The following is a 15,493-nucleotide window of genomic DNA, read 5'->3' on the forward strand; positions in this document are numbered from 1 at the left end:
TTCCCAATAGCATCACAGACTGGTGGCCCAATCTTTATCACATTGGCTTTTGAGGGACATTCAAGATCCAAACCACAACAGCTCTGTGGCCACACAAATCTGTCAGTGAATGCACAGGTCCAGGAGTGCTGGCCTGGAGAGATCCCTCAACTGAGGTATGCCTTCTCTCCTGCCTTTTTCCTGCCCGGGCCAGCCAACCCCTATCCCTGCCTTTCAGTTCAGACTTCCTGCATACTCTCCCAGCTTCTCAGGCTATTGACAGCATGACTCCAAATACACATGTCCCCATGTGGGGCTGTAAAGGGGCCTAAACCCTTCATGGGAAGCATACATGAAGCAAGGTTCTCCACCACCCCCTCTGCCCTCCCAATGGCCCCAGGCTGCATCAGAAGACTATACAACTTGAGGTTTAGGAATTCCTTTCTAAATACTTACTGTAGCTGACATTTCCTTGGCTAAAGAGAACCACATGGAATACGAAGATGTTAACCAGCAGGCCTGCCCAACCCACAGCCTGCATGCAGCTGACAACAGCTATGGGTATGGCCCAACACAACATCATAAACTTACTTAAACCAATATATGATTTTTTAAAAACTTCACTGCACCATTCTCTGGCATCACCTTTGTAAATGACAAGGTCACATTGCACTATCTAAAGGTTGGACACACCTAGATCATACATTCAGTCTTCAAAACATAGTAACTGAGCAACCACCAGGTTGAACCCTATGGCCCTGCTGACACTTGGCTCATTTTCTGACCTTTGAAACTGGTAACATCATACAGTTCATTTTAATATCAACCTTGTGCCAAGCAAGAGCAAGAGTCTTGAGAACAACAAGAAACAGACACAATCTCTGTAAGGATGGGGGTGTACAGTTTAGTGTTTGAACCATTCGTTACAAAAGTAACCCACAGTTTAGCCTCAGTGCTGTCCTGTCATCAATGACAAGTGGCACCAATCCCCTTATGCATGACGTCACTGTTCTTCTATAAATGGCATCCTTGCGGACTGCCTGCTAGGACTGTATAGGCTAGCGCAGGCGGCTGAGTCCCCTCCAATATACACACTGCCAAGCACACAGAACATATTACACATGTGCTACATTTATTGGCTTTTGTAGTGACAGACAAATACAGGTGTGTAGGAGCATTTGGAGACAAGACTATGTAATCTCTAAGACTGCCGACATGGTTGAGTTAGGGTCTTAACAATACAGATCTTAACACAGCATGTAAACTACCCACATCCGGGAGTTTCCCTGGGACTATTTAAAATACTTAGGAGAACAAATGGTTCTCAGGCACAATCCAGTATTTCAGAAACTCTATTTGCATCAACAATGGGTCTGCTAATTGCAAATCATTCTTACTTCTCTCCTATAGCTGGTCCCCCAAGGATCTTTATTAGGCACTCCATTAGCCTAGACTGAGTTACAATATTTACTTACAAGTAATAACAGTGAATTTCTTGAAAAATATTTGGTAATTCAGGCATTCCACTAATTTAACTAATCTTCCTCATTAGTCTACACTGGTAGGAATTTGATGATTTTACCAAGAGAAGCGACTGAGGCTGGAGATGGGGTCTTGGCCACCAAATTCTTTCAAAGGGTACCTTTGGTAGTGGGAACGTGAGCTCACATTCAAAGTAGGTGGAAGCAGAAAATCAATACACAACAACTTGAAGAGCCACTGTAATCCAATTTAGTCCAGCACACAGACCCGTGTGAAGTCACATCCAAACCATAAGCAAAGCACATGGAAATGTCAGATCCTGCACTCTGATGTTTTGATGAACCAGATCTCATTTGTGGTCTCTGATGGGTTTTGCAGCCTCTTCCTGAGTCAGCTCCAGACACGAACTGCAGAATCATGAGTGAGCTGGGATGAGACCTTCACTCCGGTTCACTCACTGTTCTGAGTACCAGCATGGAGACTTAGTAACACACTGGTCACATTCATGGGGCGTCCTGAACTCTCTTGACATGGCAAATGAACATCGGGCCTTGTCCCTGTGCCAGCGACACACAAAAACCTGCTGCCAACTAGAAAGACACCCGGCCTTTCCAAAGGATACCAGGCCCCATCCATCCTCCTCTGTAGAACCCTTACAAATCTCCCAGATGCAGGCAGGATGCTCATGGGCTGGGGAGATTATGTTCTGAATGTCTTAAGAGATTAGTTACTTAAAATCCTCTCCGTGACTTCAGTCATCCCTGCCACAGATCACAGAGTAAAAGGCTCCTTGATTAAAGCTGAATGCCTGCACATTGGCAGAAGGGAAAATATGCAGAAGAAAACAAGAGCCGGATTCCTGATGGGCACAGCACCAGCTCCAGGATGGGAGCTGAATAACGGTGGCAGGGAGGCATGCCCAGGAATCGTGGGCTCAGCAGCAATGCCAGGCTCCTGCATTCACTCCTTTTCCCCCAAAACACCGATAGCAGAGATGGAAGCTGGATTTACCCCCAAGTGAGGCCCTGTTCTCCCCAAGGGCCAAGTATGGGGAACTGCAGAGCCTCCGTGGTGGGGGTAAGAGTGATGGTTTAAGATGGTTTAAGTCAATGTACAGAGCTGATGTTGGGGAACTGTCTGGCCCTTATGCCACCCCTTCACTCTCCTCCCTCAAGGCCATCACCAGCCCTTCCCTCACCTCTAGAATAAGTCACCTTGTAAGTAAGAGGACTGCAAAGGAGATCTGCCAGAATTCTTTCGAAACAAATTCAAGTCTAGGGACACAGTAGTTCTGGGTCTACCTTCTCCTTCCAAGAAGCCCCTGCTCTAGTCTCCCAACTAAAGAGCCAAGAAGGATGCTCAAATAGGATCTTGCTTTTTCTTCATAGTGCAATACCACAAGACTGCCCACAAGACTGTTCAGTATGTAATTTTTCATTTTCAAACACCTGAAGACAATATAAAACTGTCCAGCAAATTATCTCTAAGCTGAGTCAGAAAGGGCTGTCCAGTTTGAGGGTAAGCCTGGAACACATGTGTAATGCCCCCCCACCAAAAAAAACAAGTGTGTACATGCATCTGTGCTTCACAATTCCCAGACCACGGCAGAACCACTGCCAAACAAAACCAATGAAGAAAACCAGAATGGCCTCAGGGACAGCAGCTACCTGCACTGGGCCATAGCCACGTCCACCAGGCAGAGTTTATAACCAGCTTTACCTGCAGACTTAATGATTACTGGAGGAGGGAGATGCCCCTGGCTACCCTGGAGTCCAACAGGATCTCAGGTGAAGAGTACAAGGTATACCTTCTTAGAGCTGCCGCCATGGTTGTAAGGATGCCTAGTTAGGGTGGGGTGGGGCCCAGCAGTGGTGTGGCCTGGGCTAGAGACTTCTTGACACAAGTCACACCTCAGGGAGATGGGGATGAATGGAAGATGAAGAAGATCAACAAACCTTACCACCAAGACTCCAACACAAAGACACTGTCTCCTATCGGATGGAAAGCATGCCTTTTCCTATTTCTCTTTTATTCGGTTTCCTAAAAATTCAGAGCCAAGGGTGAAACTCCCAATTCCAAGAAAAATAGCATCCCCAACAGTCAACAACAATAGTCGGTCCCTGTATCCAGACAGCATCCCAGCAGCCAATGGGAAGAGTCCACATATCCAGTGCTCAGGATACTTGCATATTTTCAACAGAAAGAATTTTTCCCCTACCATCTCTTACTTCCATCTCCCCACATCAGCAATATTCTAAATCCTTTCCCTAAAGGTCCTTTGCCATGGGCTGCCTTGAGTATTAGTAATCCATGGCCATTAAAGAATTGAGGGGGGAAAAAGGAAAGAAAGAAAGGATGTCAAAGTGACAACCAGATAACAGACTCACCTTAAGGATAGAAGGAGGGGGAGGGAGAAGGGGAAGGAGAAAGGTGGACAGAGAGAGACCCTTTGTATCAGGTGTTTTTAATTAATCCCCTATTTATTAAAGATTAAAAATAGTTATCAGGTGACTACTTAGAATGCTCTTCATGGTGTTAACTTCTCATTCTGAAGCATTTGAGATAACAGAACAATGAGCACTTGGAGTAGACACTCAAATATTTACTGGGTGAATGGATAAAAGGTTTCGGGAAGTCTTAAAGCAGTTTCTAACAGAAGAGGGCTCCTCCGGTGGTCTCAGGGAGGGTGACGGGAGGTCAGACTCTGAAGTTTAAGAGTCTCCACTATGATACGTGAGTCCAACAATCACCTCCCCAAAACAGCAGCTATTTTGAGGCGGCAGTGGAAGGGTGAGCCAGGCTCTGCCAGCCACACCAGAGAGCTTGAGAAGTAACCCATCCTGAGGTCAATCAGACTGCCGGAGGCAAGGGAAAGTTCTCTCCTGGGGTGGAAGTGTCCAGGGAGGGCCACCACCCCGGAGCTTGGAGGCTAGCTGCCTTCCTGTGAGCTGGGAAAACCATGTGGAAACGGAAACTCGGTTCTTTTCCAGTCAAGAGAACAAACAAGAATGTTGGATTGAGTCAGACACAAACCCTAGTGTTTATGACTGTCTCCTTAAACAAATTCTCAATGGGCTTCATTTTTAATCTAACAGAATTTCAACATTATGACAAACTGGTCAGTAAAACATGAATGCGCTTAATTTGTCAAATTTATGTGTTTTTCAGAGAAAAATATTCAGAATAAACAAGTCGATTATCCTCATTAAATACACTAACATTTAAGGCCAGTGTTTTTATTATGACTCTTGGTTGCCTGATGATGGGGAGACAAAATTATTCTGTTGTATAGCTACTGAATGAGTTCACGATTCCCCGGCGACTTTACAAATTACAGCTTCAGCTAGCTATAAAATAAGCAAATCAGTTCTGATATGACTATAAAATTAAGCCTGAAAAAAAGTGAGGTAAATCACCCCTTTAAAATCATGTTGTGGAACAGAATGCTCTTTCTGTGAGCCTCCATTTCTGTCAGAAAACGTGCATCTGAGCACACTCGCAAGTGTCTGAGAGACTATATACTAATCATAAGGAAGGCACATCAAATCCAGTAAGGGCTGTGGGACAAAGACAGTAATGTGCACATTTTAACTTCTATCGTTCCTCTTCTCTGTCTTGTTTTCGGCGTTAGAACTGCACTCAGTCACCCCCACCCCTGCAGGTAAGGCGAGTGCCCCCAGCCCTTACTTACTACATATCTTACTACAGTTCTGTCCTCTTGTTACCTCTGCCAAAAACAAAAGCCTCAAAATTAAAAAAAAATAATAAATATACACTATCATCTAAATTAAAACCAGTATCTCATCATCGTACTGTTATACAATACTCCAGCCTACAGCATTTTATTAACTGGTTTAAATTATGGCTTAATTCAAACCACATGCTGTGTTTAAAAAAAAAAAACTCAACTCTACATTTCCTGTAGGCAAGTCCTACCTAACAGACTGTGACATCTCATTCTCTGGAAGTCTTTTTTCCCTTTCTCCCTTCGCTTCCTCTTTGGGCTGATACAATACACTTATTTATGGAGCTGACTCCGTGTTGTGATTTCACAATGTGTACATTCTCTAGAAGTCTTTTAGCAAACAGTAAGAGAGTCCTGGGGCAGGGCAGGGCGGGGCAGGGCTGGGCAGGAGCAGATTGACCTGCAGCACCAAGTGATAGCTCAGCTCCAGGCTCCTCTCCCCCTCTCCACTCAAAGTGCTTCCTGGCTAAGTCGGCCAAGGTTAGTAACGTAAATAAGGGACACACACACCACTGAGTAGACCCAAGGTCCCAGAGGCCTCAAGCCACCACTTGTGGTCAAGAAGCTGGCCGGCCACCTTGGAGATTTCACAACAGTTGGGAGTGCAGCCACTCCCAGACCAGGGCCAAGGTGCCAACACTTTGGCATACAGGTGTGTGTGGACTTCAGCCATCTTTGCTGCCAGCAGGATCATACGAAAGTGGGCTACTGTACTGATTATCACACAGGAAAGGCACACTCATGATTACTGAATAGACAGTGTCTCTGAGAAAAAGATTTCAAAATGGGCAGCTCTCAGGGACGAAGGAATGACAGAATGGGCCCTTGAGAAGCGGAGGTTGGAAGTCTGCCTCTAGACCCAGGCCCTGCAGCAAGCAGTGGTCACCACGCAAGGAGTGGCAGCAGACGACACACTCTGGAGTATCAGACAGTGGTGCTATGGGCAAAAACTGATTTGTACACAAAAGTAACACCAACTTAAGGCACGCCTGGGCAAACAGCATCAGAGAATCGTCACAGAAGGAACATGTGACCAACATCAATTTGGCTTTCGTTTTCCCTGTTTCAATAAAGGGGGAGGCACAGGGCAGGGATGCGGACGACACTTGGAATTCTCCAATGGCTGCTTCTGCTCTGATTATCAGGTGATGAGCACAGAGAACTGAGAGCAGGCATGCACCTTCTACTTCTGGATCCTTCCACCTTGGGTGATGACCTGGGAGCTCACCGGCCACTTCTCCTAGTGATCCTCCAAGATTCCCACTGACAACTTTCTCTGCCACTTGTGTCTGACCCCAAAACCCAGTTTTAATACCAACTGTCTGCTCCAATTCTTACCAACCAGCATCAGGAGAACCTGGCTCCCTGACAATCTTCCCTGCCTCCTAGAAGTTCCCAAAATCCTGCCAGAAATGTCACCTCCCCCTAGTACTCAGGAAAACATCTAAAAGTTAAGCTGCTCCAGAAAGTATTCCAGATGGACCAGTGACCAGATTCTCTGGTATCTTCCAGTGACCAGCTTCTATAGTGTCTTCCTCACCTGCAGTCTCTTTGCTGTTCTTGCTCTCCAACCCCCAACAATAGACATCCTTCCTCTAAGAGTGTGTGATGTCAGTATTGGCCAGTCCATTTGCCAATCAATTTACCTTTTGTTTCTCTGGTGACTTTAGAATATCATGTCCTAGAGCAGTGGTTCTCAAACCCCCTAATGCTGTAACCCTTTAATACAGTTCCTCATATTGTGGTGATCCCCCCAACCACAAAATTATTTCATTGCTACTTCATAACTGTAATTTTGCTGTTATAAATTGTAATATAAATTACTTGATATGCAGGATATCTGATATTTGACCCCATGAAAGGGTTGTTCATCTCCCCAAAGTGTCACATTCCACAGGTTAAAACCACTGTCCTAGAGGGCTGGGTGTGCTCAGCAAAACCTCACAATCCTATCCGGTGCACTTAATTAAAGGGCTGGGGAGAAACTTTGCCTGAACTCTCATTAGTATAAAGCCTTATTATAAAGCTTTTTAAAATGCATCTGACCACCTTCCCGTCCTGTAGAGTTCATATAATTCAGTCTTTGATTTAGGACTTGCAGGGTCCCAGGCTCATCATTCTCTCCTGCTACTATAATTACAGATGAAAGAAAATATAGAGCCTGGGTGGACAACTGCTTGAAAACTAAACTGTACAATACACCCTCAGCTTGTGAGTTTTGCCCTTCTGAAGGCAGAGTTGAAAAAAAAAAAAACGAAAACAAACTCCAGGGTTAAGGGAGGTCCTCTGCTGAGGTCTTTGTTGACTACCTGCCTCTGTGGTGCTCAATTAGTCACTTAATAAAGGGTTCTTGGTGAGCAAATTTGGCAACATGTGATTTTCAACAACTGCAAACTTGATTTTTATGTAACTGCTCATTTCTTTAGAAATCAGGGGGTATTCACACACAGGTGTCCTAAATCGTCTTAAATTGAAAAATCAACGTTTTATAAGGAAGAGCCATGCTTCACTTCGCTGGGAAGCCGAAAAGAGACAGGTGTCTGCTCATGGCAAATGAGGAACTCCCAAAGGAAGCTAAGACTGTGAGAAGAGTGACATTTAGTGCGCCCGGGGGCACCCACATCCAGAAGCTCCAGGGTTCTCACCTCTTTCTCCAGTTTCAGGCTCCCTGCTCTGATTCTAAGTCCAAACCCCCAATTCACTGCAATCTACAACAATCCTCTTTCAAGCACCATCCAACGTAAACCGGAAGTTTCCACTTTAACTTCGGGTCACTAAGTCCTTTCTTCAGCCCCTAAAAAGTCACCCCCATGGCCCATTGTAACTGCTGACTCATGCCCACCCCTCCACACCCTGCCCGTTCTAAATACTGGGAAAGACACCGCATTATTGTCTTTGAAAAGCAAGGAGGCATCCATACACAGGTGATCTAAATTTTCTTACACTGAAAAGCCAACATTTAGGAATTAGAATATTGGAGCTTCTCCCCAGACCACCACAACTTTTGGGGCTTGCTTCTGAACCCTGCCCACCTGTGGGGGAATTCAGGAGGCTTGTAAACCTGAAGAGAGAAATCACATCTCTATTCTTGCTAGCCTCTAAGTGAACCTTAACAATTCCTTTAATTCCCCCAGTAATGTTTCTTGTAACAGTAATTCTCAAAGTACAATCACACTTTTATCAATGAAGTCGACACATCCTCAAAATACCAAACACTCATCACCATCCCAACACTAACGCTTATTAGATTCCATGTTAGGAGCTGTTAGTTTAATGTGTCATTAAAGAGGCATGCTACCATACCACATAGTTCTTTTTAAATACTTTGATAGCTCTATTTGAATATAATTGATTTCCTTTGGGGAGAAGGTATTTATATATTTTTATATATGCCTGGGTTCACCAGATTGCCAAAAGGATTCACAGGGGGAAGAGAAGAGATACAGAACCTCTGTTTGGTAGAAAGAAGATTTGAGTGCCACAATCAGACCCTGACAACTTCCAGCGGTCTTCAACCTTTCTATCCCTGTGACCCTTTAACACAGTCCTTCATGTTGTGGTGACTCCCTATCATAGAACTATTTCATTGCTACTTCAAAACTGTAATTTTCCTAGTATTATGAATCATAGTGTAAATACCTGATATGCAGGCTATCTGGATATGTGGCCCCCAAAAGGGTTGTCAACCCACAGGTTGAGAACCACTGTTCTAGAGCAAACTGTGACTTGGCAGCCAATAGGAAAACAGTATTTACTTTGTGAGGGCTAGGAACATAACTCAGTGGTAATCACTGCTGTACCTAGGGTGCCTGGGATCCATTGCCAGCATTGCAAAGCAAACCAAAGCATGCCTATTTACCTTTGAATGCACTCACCTACTTCCTTGGTGGCAGGCACAAGACTGTTCTGGGGCTCGTGTAGAGACCATCCTCAAGCACTTTATACTGAAAGCCACACTATGGGAAGTGTTGGCACGTAACACCCTATAAACACAGTATTCACTGTGAAAGCCACACATGCTCTTTGTAATTATATGCTGGCTTATGTTGCTTCCGCCGCACAACTGTTGGTTCGTCTAGCTCATGTCTTCCCAACAAGGCTCCTTATTGACCAGAGTCTGGGCCTCGCTCTCAGAAGGTACTGCTTGTATGACGAAAAAAAAACTGACATGCCTGACTTCAGTACTATACTCAGCCACTCATAAGTTTGTGGCTATGGCAGAATGGTATAAACCGGTATTTGTCCACCAAAACCTGCACTCTCCTTAAAACAATGTAAGTACAGGCTTTAAGCATGGCCCCGGCACTCAGAGTGAGCATCCTCCCCAGCCTTTCTTGCAGTTAAGTATAGCCATTATGCCCAAGTTCAAGCCAATGAGAATACCAGCAAAAGAAATGTACATATCTTCTGGTAAGTATCCTTAACATACAAGATTCATCATGAATCCTTCATTATTCCTTTCTTCCCTCCTGAAGACTAGAGCCAAATTGGTCGTTTTGGACCCTGAGGTAATCCTGAGAATAAATGCCATACACAAGAAACAAGCCTGAAGGAGCCTGGGGCCCAAATACTGTGCAATCCATTACCCTGGCCAGCAATCCATCTTAGGCAAATTACTTAACATCTCCTTGGACTTCAACACCCCCGTCTATAAAGGGATGGAAATGTAAGGCACCTAATGCCTAAGGTTGCCTTGAGGACTGAACAATAAGCTTGGCTCGTAATAAGGACTGGAGTTTAGAGAACTGGTGTTACCGTTCCTACAGAATAACTGTAGCCCTGCTGCAACGGACCGTGTAGCAAAGGGGGCAGGACACAGCCCTGGGTACAGAGAGGTGACTCAAACCACTCTTACAGTCTAAAAATGCCATTGTTTGGATCTTAAATGACCCCTATACACCCAAAGGTTAGGACCACAGGGTGGCAGTACTGGTAGCAGGCAGCACCTTCCCAAGGTGGGGCCTGGTGGGAAGTCTTCAGGTCACTGAGGGCATGCCTTTAACAAGTGCAATACAACACAGCTCCTTGTCCTCCTTTTTCATCCTTGGCAATGAGGAAAGCAGTTTTGCCAGCCCCCCACCCCATTGCAATGTCACCATGACGCACTCTCTGCCCCAAAGTAACAGTGCAAAGCCCTAAGCTGTAAGGCCCAAATGAGCCTTTTCTAGGTTAGTGATGTCGGGTATTCTGTTATAATGAGGGAGGCACCCTGGCCAGTCCAGTCCTCCTGACTTTCTCCAGCACCCTCAGGGATGGTCTTAGGAAGCAGTGTTTGGGTAGTGGTGCTGGCTCGTCATCAGTCACCGTGCCCGTTCCTGCTTTAGAACCCTCCCCTCCCCTGAACGATGTAAACCCCCTCCTGTCACCTGCTCCCTCCTTCTCTTCTGCTTTGATCACCATGCTCTTGCCTCTGAGCTCAAGCCTACCAGTACATCAAAGTTTCCTTCCACCTCGTTGGGAAGCACCCTCTGGCCTCTCCCTAATAACTGGAAGTAAGTGATAACTTCATCACACCCTGTTCAAACGCAAGGCTTTCCAGACCCTACAAAGAGTGCGTGGGTACACTGGAGAACACAAATGCCCGCTAACCATCCCGATGTTCTGTGTTGACCCAGGGGAGGCTCATCTCCCACACTTCTCACTGCTAACGCTTTCAAAGCTCCTTCATCTTATTTGCAACACCCCACACTGCTCTGGGAGCTGTAAGTCTTCATGGTATATAAAATTGAACCATGATTTCTGTGTCCACAGCCTACATGCATCTTTCTGGAGTGGTCCCTTCCTGATTAAGAAGACACAACCCATACTTTCTTCTGTTAGAGACACCATTGCCAGCTTTCCACGTCACATTTACTCACACAGGCTGCACCCAGGCACAGACACGGTGCCAGGCACCCCATCTCTCCCACCCCATGCCCTCTTCTTCACACTCGGATGAACCTCAATATCTCTCTCGTCTTCCGTCCCTCTGGCTCCATCCACTCCTGTCAGTGGAGATTCTCCTGTCCGTCAGTCCAGGCCTAAGATGCCTTCGGAATGGGAACAAGGGGGGTGGTAGCCGCCAATGGCTGGACACTGGAAGAGCCACCTGGGACAGGAAAAGGACGGGAGACTAGGCAGTCAGGAGGATAGGGACAGAGACTTGCATTGTCAGTGTCCTAAACAGGCAATAAAAGAGGAATCTGAACCAAACTCCGCACTCCAGCAAAGGAAGGGAACAGAAATGTGAGGCCTAAGGGTCACACACATCTCACAGCGTCAGCCATCACAGATGGTCACAGGATTTTCTAACTCAAACTGCCGCTTCTGGAAGGTGATTCCTCTATCAGTCTCACTTTTAAGCACTCAGCCTGACTCAACTTTTACACAATTTTATTCGAGGTGTGACCCACATGGGCTCGAATCCTCAGGAGTCTTTGCTGTTTTAAATTCACACTACACATTAATTCCCATTGCACAGCAAGAATGCTGACCCATGAATCAGGCCACACGAAGCGGCAAGCAGGAAATAAGTCTGAAGTGCAGTTTTGTTCCCTCCCCACACGCCCTGTGCTTCCCCCAGGTTGAGACTAGTAGAAGACAAGCCTCCCTGGTCCTGTTGCCGCTATCAGATGAGAGTGCTCCTGCAGGGCTCAGAAGGGGGGGCAGGCATCAGTGTGCCTGTCCACAGTTCCCAACATCTCCGCTCCACCCCAGGAGCCCTTTACAGACACCTGGACACTCGGCTTCCTTCAGGGTCCCTCTTTGCACACGAGGCTGGGGGTGAAGGAAAATTACAACAGTCACTGGGTGCCAGGGTCCCGGCTCCCCTCCACAGAGGGACCTGGAGAGTGAACAGCAGGGATGCCAGCAGGCAGCCCCACATTTCTTCAACAGAAAGAAAGAGAGAGAGGGAGGGGGAGAGAGGGAGGAGGGAGGGAGGGAGGGAGGAAGGGAGAAAGAAAGAAACAAACAAAAAAAGAAAGAAAAGCCAAGGCACAAATGTCATAGCTCCCTGTATTCCCATTGGTAGCTCCTTCTGCCCTGAGCCCCACCCATCCCCTCAGCCACACACCCAAGCCTGGGAAGTGAGACTGGAGGGGGGGGGGTCTGTTTGTGTCCTCTCCAATCTCCATGAATCACTAACTGCTGATTCAAGCTGAGACGCAATGACAAATACTGTACAACACATATAAATATAGTCTAAGAGACCGGCCAAGGGAAACCGATCTGCCCACTTTTCTTTACCCAGCACACAGGAGACACGGGGATGCTGTATCCCAACAACAGGACACACTGACTAAACTCTCAGACAGACAGAGGTATGCATGCCTATGTGGTGGGCAGGAAAGTGCTGGCACTAATGTACTCACACACTAGTTTCCCTACTCAGCCAAAGACTCCACTCCCATTCCAGAGAACTGGCTGCCACTGGTGTGAGCAGTACCTGACTATCAAGATTTTTCTTAAAAGATATATTAATGACATCAGCCTATACCCAAGTTTGAGCACCACCGAACGAACACATTGGTTATGAGTTTCAAACACATTGCAAGGCAGTCAAGACTTCAGGACATCCCTTAATTGCAGTCTTGGGATGTTTTATTAAGATTCAGATGGCAATCAAGATGAGACTGAGATAAGAATTCAAGACTCTAACAAAGTCCATCCTCATTCCATACACCTGTCAACTTTTGTACGGGTGCAGATAACTCAGAGACAATCTCCAGGGATACATTCCGTAAGTGCAAGACACCTAGAAGGGAGAAGCAATGGCCCACAGCGATAACTTCTCTGAATCCGGAGGACGGTCACACAGAGAATGCAGGGGGTGTGTCCATTCTTGAGGAGAGAGAATGCACTAGGTGCTGGCTGTCCAGCTTATTACACACTGAAGCACTGGAAGACACACAGCGTGTGCTCGATGGCTTAACAGGAAAGGACAAGGGGGTGAGACCTACACTAGATATGGGAGCCTGAAGAGGGAGGCGTCAGGAGCTCACTTCTGAGACCGCAGTTTCTTCCTCGACTCTTCCTTCGCACTTTTCTCTGCGGGTATGAAAACCAATCCTCACACACCTCCTACAAGGCCCACGAGCTGGGCTTCCTTGGTGCGGAGACACAAGACTAGTGTCTTCAAACACACTCAGCCTACAGACTTCTTAGACCAGACAAAGCCTTCCTTTACCCCCTAGCCCACCCACTACTCCCCCTTCCCCCTCCAAAAACAACAATAAAAAAAGGCACTGTCATACATCAAACCACCTTTCCCAAGAGAGTGGGAATTATGTTGTAACTTCCCTGGAACCAATGGAGACCAACACAAAAGTGAAAACACTGGAAGCCTCAACCCACGCACCATCCCTAAGCCACAGGGGCTTCACCCAAAGGCCCAGGGCAGGAAACACTACCAGCATTCCACCATGCTTCCTAGGTCAGCTGTACTTTTGTCTACTCTGGCACACTCTGGCTACCCCTTGCTGTCCCCCAACACCCAATGTTGATGGGAGAGAATCACCAGGAATTAGCAATGAGAGAAGGTTGAACTTTCACAGCCACAGAAGTGATCAGCAGTCACTTACCCAGCACAGCCAGACAGCTCAACACTGGGAAAAAGCACTTCATGTCGGCGGCTGCAGCAGGCAGAGGACACAGCACAGGGCACCGTGCTTCTCCCAACGCCTAGTCTCTCATCACTGCCGATCCACTTATAGCTCCAGGGGACAGTCTGGAAACAACTTCACCGGGAAAACGAGAACCAGTCAAAGACAGGAGAGAGTTGGGGGCAGGGGAGGGGAGTGGCATGAGCGACAGAGTCCTCTATGCTAAAGGCAGGGTCCAGAGCAATTCCGAAGGCGCTCTAGGCTTCTGCCACATTGTATGCCTTGCAGTCTCCACCGGAACTGTGGATTCTGCTGGATTAATCCTCAAGGAAAATGGGAGAAAAGCGAGTCTGAGGAAATCCTTTCATCCGTTGATTATACAGAAATGTCCTTGGCTTCGCAGTGAAGGTGTCTGAGATCTCTCATTCGTGTCCCCCAGAGGGAACTAAGCAGGTTTTGTCAAAACCTTGGCCAGTCAAAGCAACCCGACTGGTAAAGACACTTCGGGTTTCTTCATCAAAAAGTCCATCTCCATCCATGGTGATAGATCACGGTGCTGTCACCTGCCCCAAATGCACACGAAGTAAGCTGGCATTCGGTAGCCCAGGAGCGGTCCCACAAAAGCCGGCAGATTTCTAAAACAAACACAGCAGACGTTTACCGAAGGCCAACACAACCGCCGCCGCAAAACCGAGAGAGGCCGAAGCGCCAGGTTGGCCAGTCACCCGGATCCCCTCCCTGGGCTAGGGCAGCCCATATGTGCATCCTGACCTTGTCCAAGTCTTACCTTCCGTGCCCTACGCCTCAGTTTCCCCGCCCAGAGCAGGGCAATTATGATTGTTCTCAAAACACTTTCACCAAATGCCTCTCACTCGCGGGCTTTTCCCGTCGCGGTCCACTGAGCGGGGCGCGGCGGGCAGCCCCACCCTCGGCAGCGCGGGTCGCCACGGGGCTGGCACCGGGCCGCGACTCGGGGCGCCGGCCGTGGGAGCCCGGGCGCGCCGCGTCCCAGGTGGCCCGCTATTGTTTTACCTCCCCGGCGGTTGATTCGGAGACGCTGGCAAAGAAAAGGAACCGAGGAGAAGGGGGCCCGGGGCTCCGCTCGCCGTCGGCCGAGCCCGCTCCGCGCGCGTCGGGTCGATCGGAAGAAGGGGCTTGGGCCCGGGGCGGGCGCCGATCCCCCACGCTACGCTCGCTCCCCGTGCCCCCGACCCCGACCCGCGCCCGTCCGCGCTCACCTCGCCCGGGGTCCCGCAGTTCCCAGTGGCCGATAGTCCGCCGGTACGTGTCCCGCACGCCTCCCAAGACGCGCAGCTTCCTCCTCGCCTCCCGCAGCGGCTCTGGCTGCCCCGCTCCCGCCCCGCCCCAGGCCCCGCCCTCCAGCTCCGGCCTGGCCCGCAGCTCCCGGCGAGGCGAGCAGGGGCGAGGGCGGTGGCCTCACAGGGACACGCCCCCAGTACGCCCCGCCCACCGCCCGGGAGCTCCTAGGATGCATTGGTGCGCAGCTGCGGACCACCTGGGATGGATGAGCTGATGGAAAGTTAACCCCGGGTTCATGCACCGTGTCTCCTTCCCAAAGGCCAGGTCCTGGGGTCGCGTCTTTTGCTCGATAAACAATAGCAGAGCGCTTTGCTGGAGACGTCAATTTGTTTTTATAGTGAACCCCCACGCTGCGTTTCACTCTAGTATAGAATCTGGACCCCGA

At 48.2% G+C, this 15,493-nt stretch overlaps 1 protein-coding gene across 3 annotated transcripts in view; it reads right to left on the minus strand.

Annotated features, from left to right (window-relative positions):
- The window catches only part of Igsf3 (immunoglobulin superfamily member 3), an 87,244-nt gene extending 72,095 nt beyond the window's left edge, over positions 1 to 15,149 (minus strand). For 2 of the 3 annotated variants that reach the window (XM_013118127.3, XM_005076519.4), the window contains exons 1-2: positions 15,027 to 15,149; positions 13,768 to 14,423 (exon numbers count right to left, since the gene is read on the minus strand). In XM_013118127.3, coding sequence (XP_012973581.1) covers positions 13,768 to 13,810 — 43 coding nt within the window. In that variant the 5' untranslated portion in view covers positions 13,811 to 14,423; positions 15,027 to 15,149. Of the gene's footprint in view, positions 1 to 13,767; positions 14,424 to 14,575; positions 14,677 to 15,026 lie in introns of those variants that run through there. The other variant, XM_040752145.1, reaches the window with a different exon arrangement.
- Between the last annotated feature and the right edge of the window lie 344 nt (positions 15,150 to 15,493).

This window comes from Mesocricetus auratus, unplaced genomic scaffold (assembly GCF_017639785.1).
Source record: "Mesocricetus auratus isolate SY011 unplaced genomic scaffold, BCM_Maur_2.0 Super-Scaffold_100009, whole genome shotgun sequence".
NCBI classification, from domain to species: Eukaryota; Metazoa; Chordata; class Mammalia; order Rodentia; family Cricetidae; genus Mesocricetus; species Mesocricetus auratus.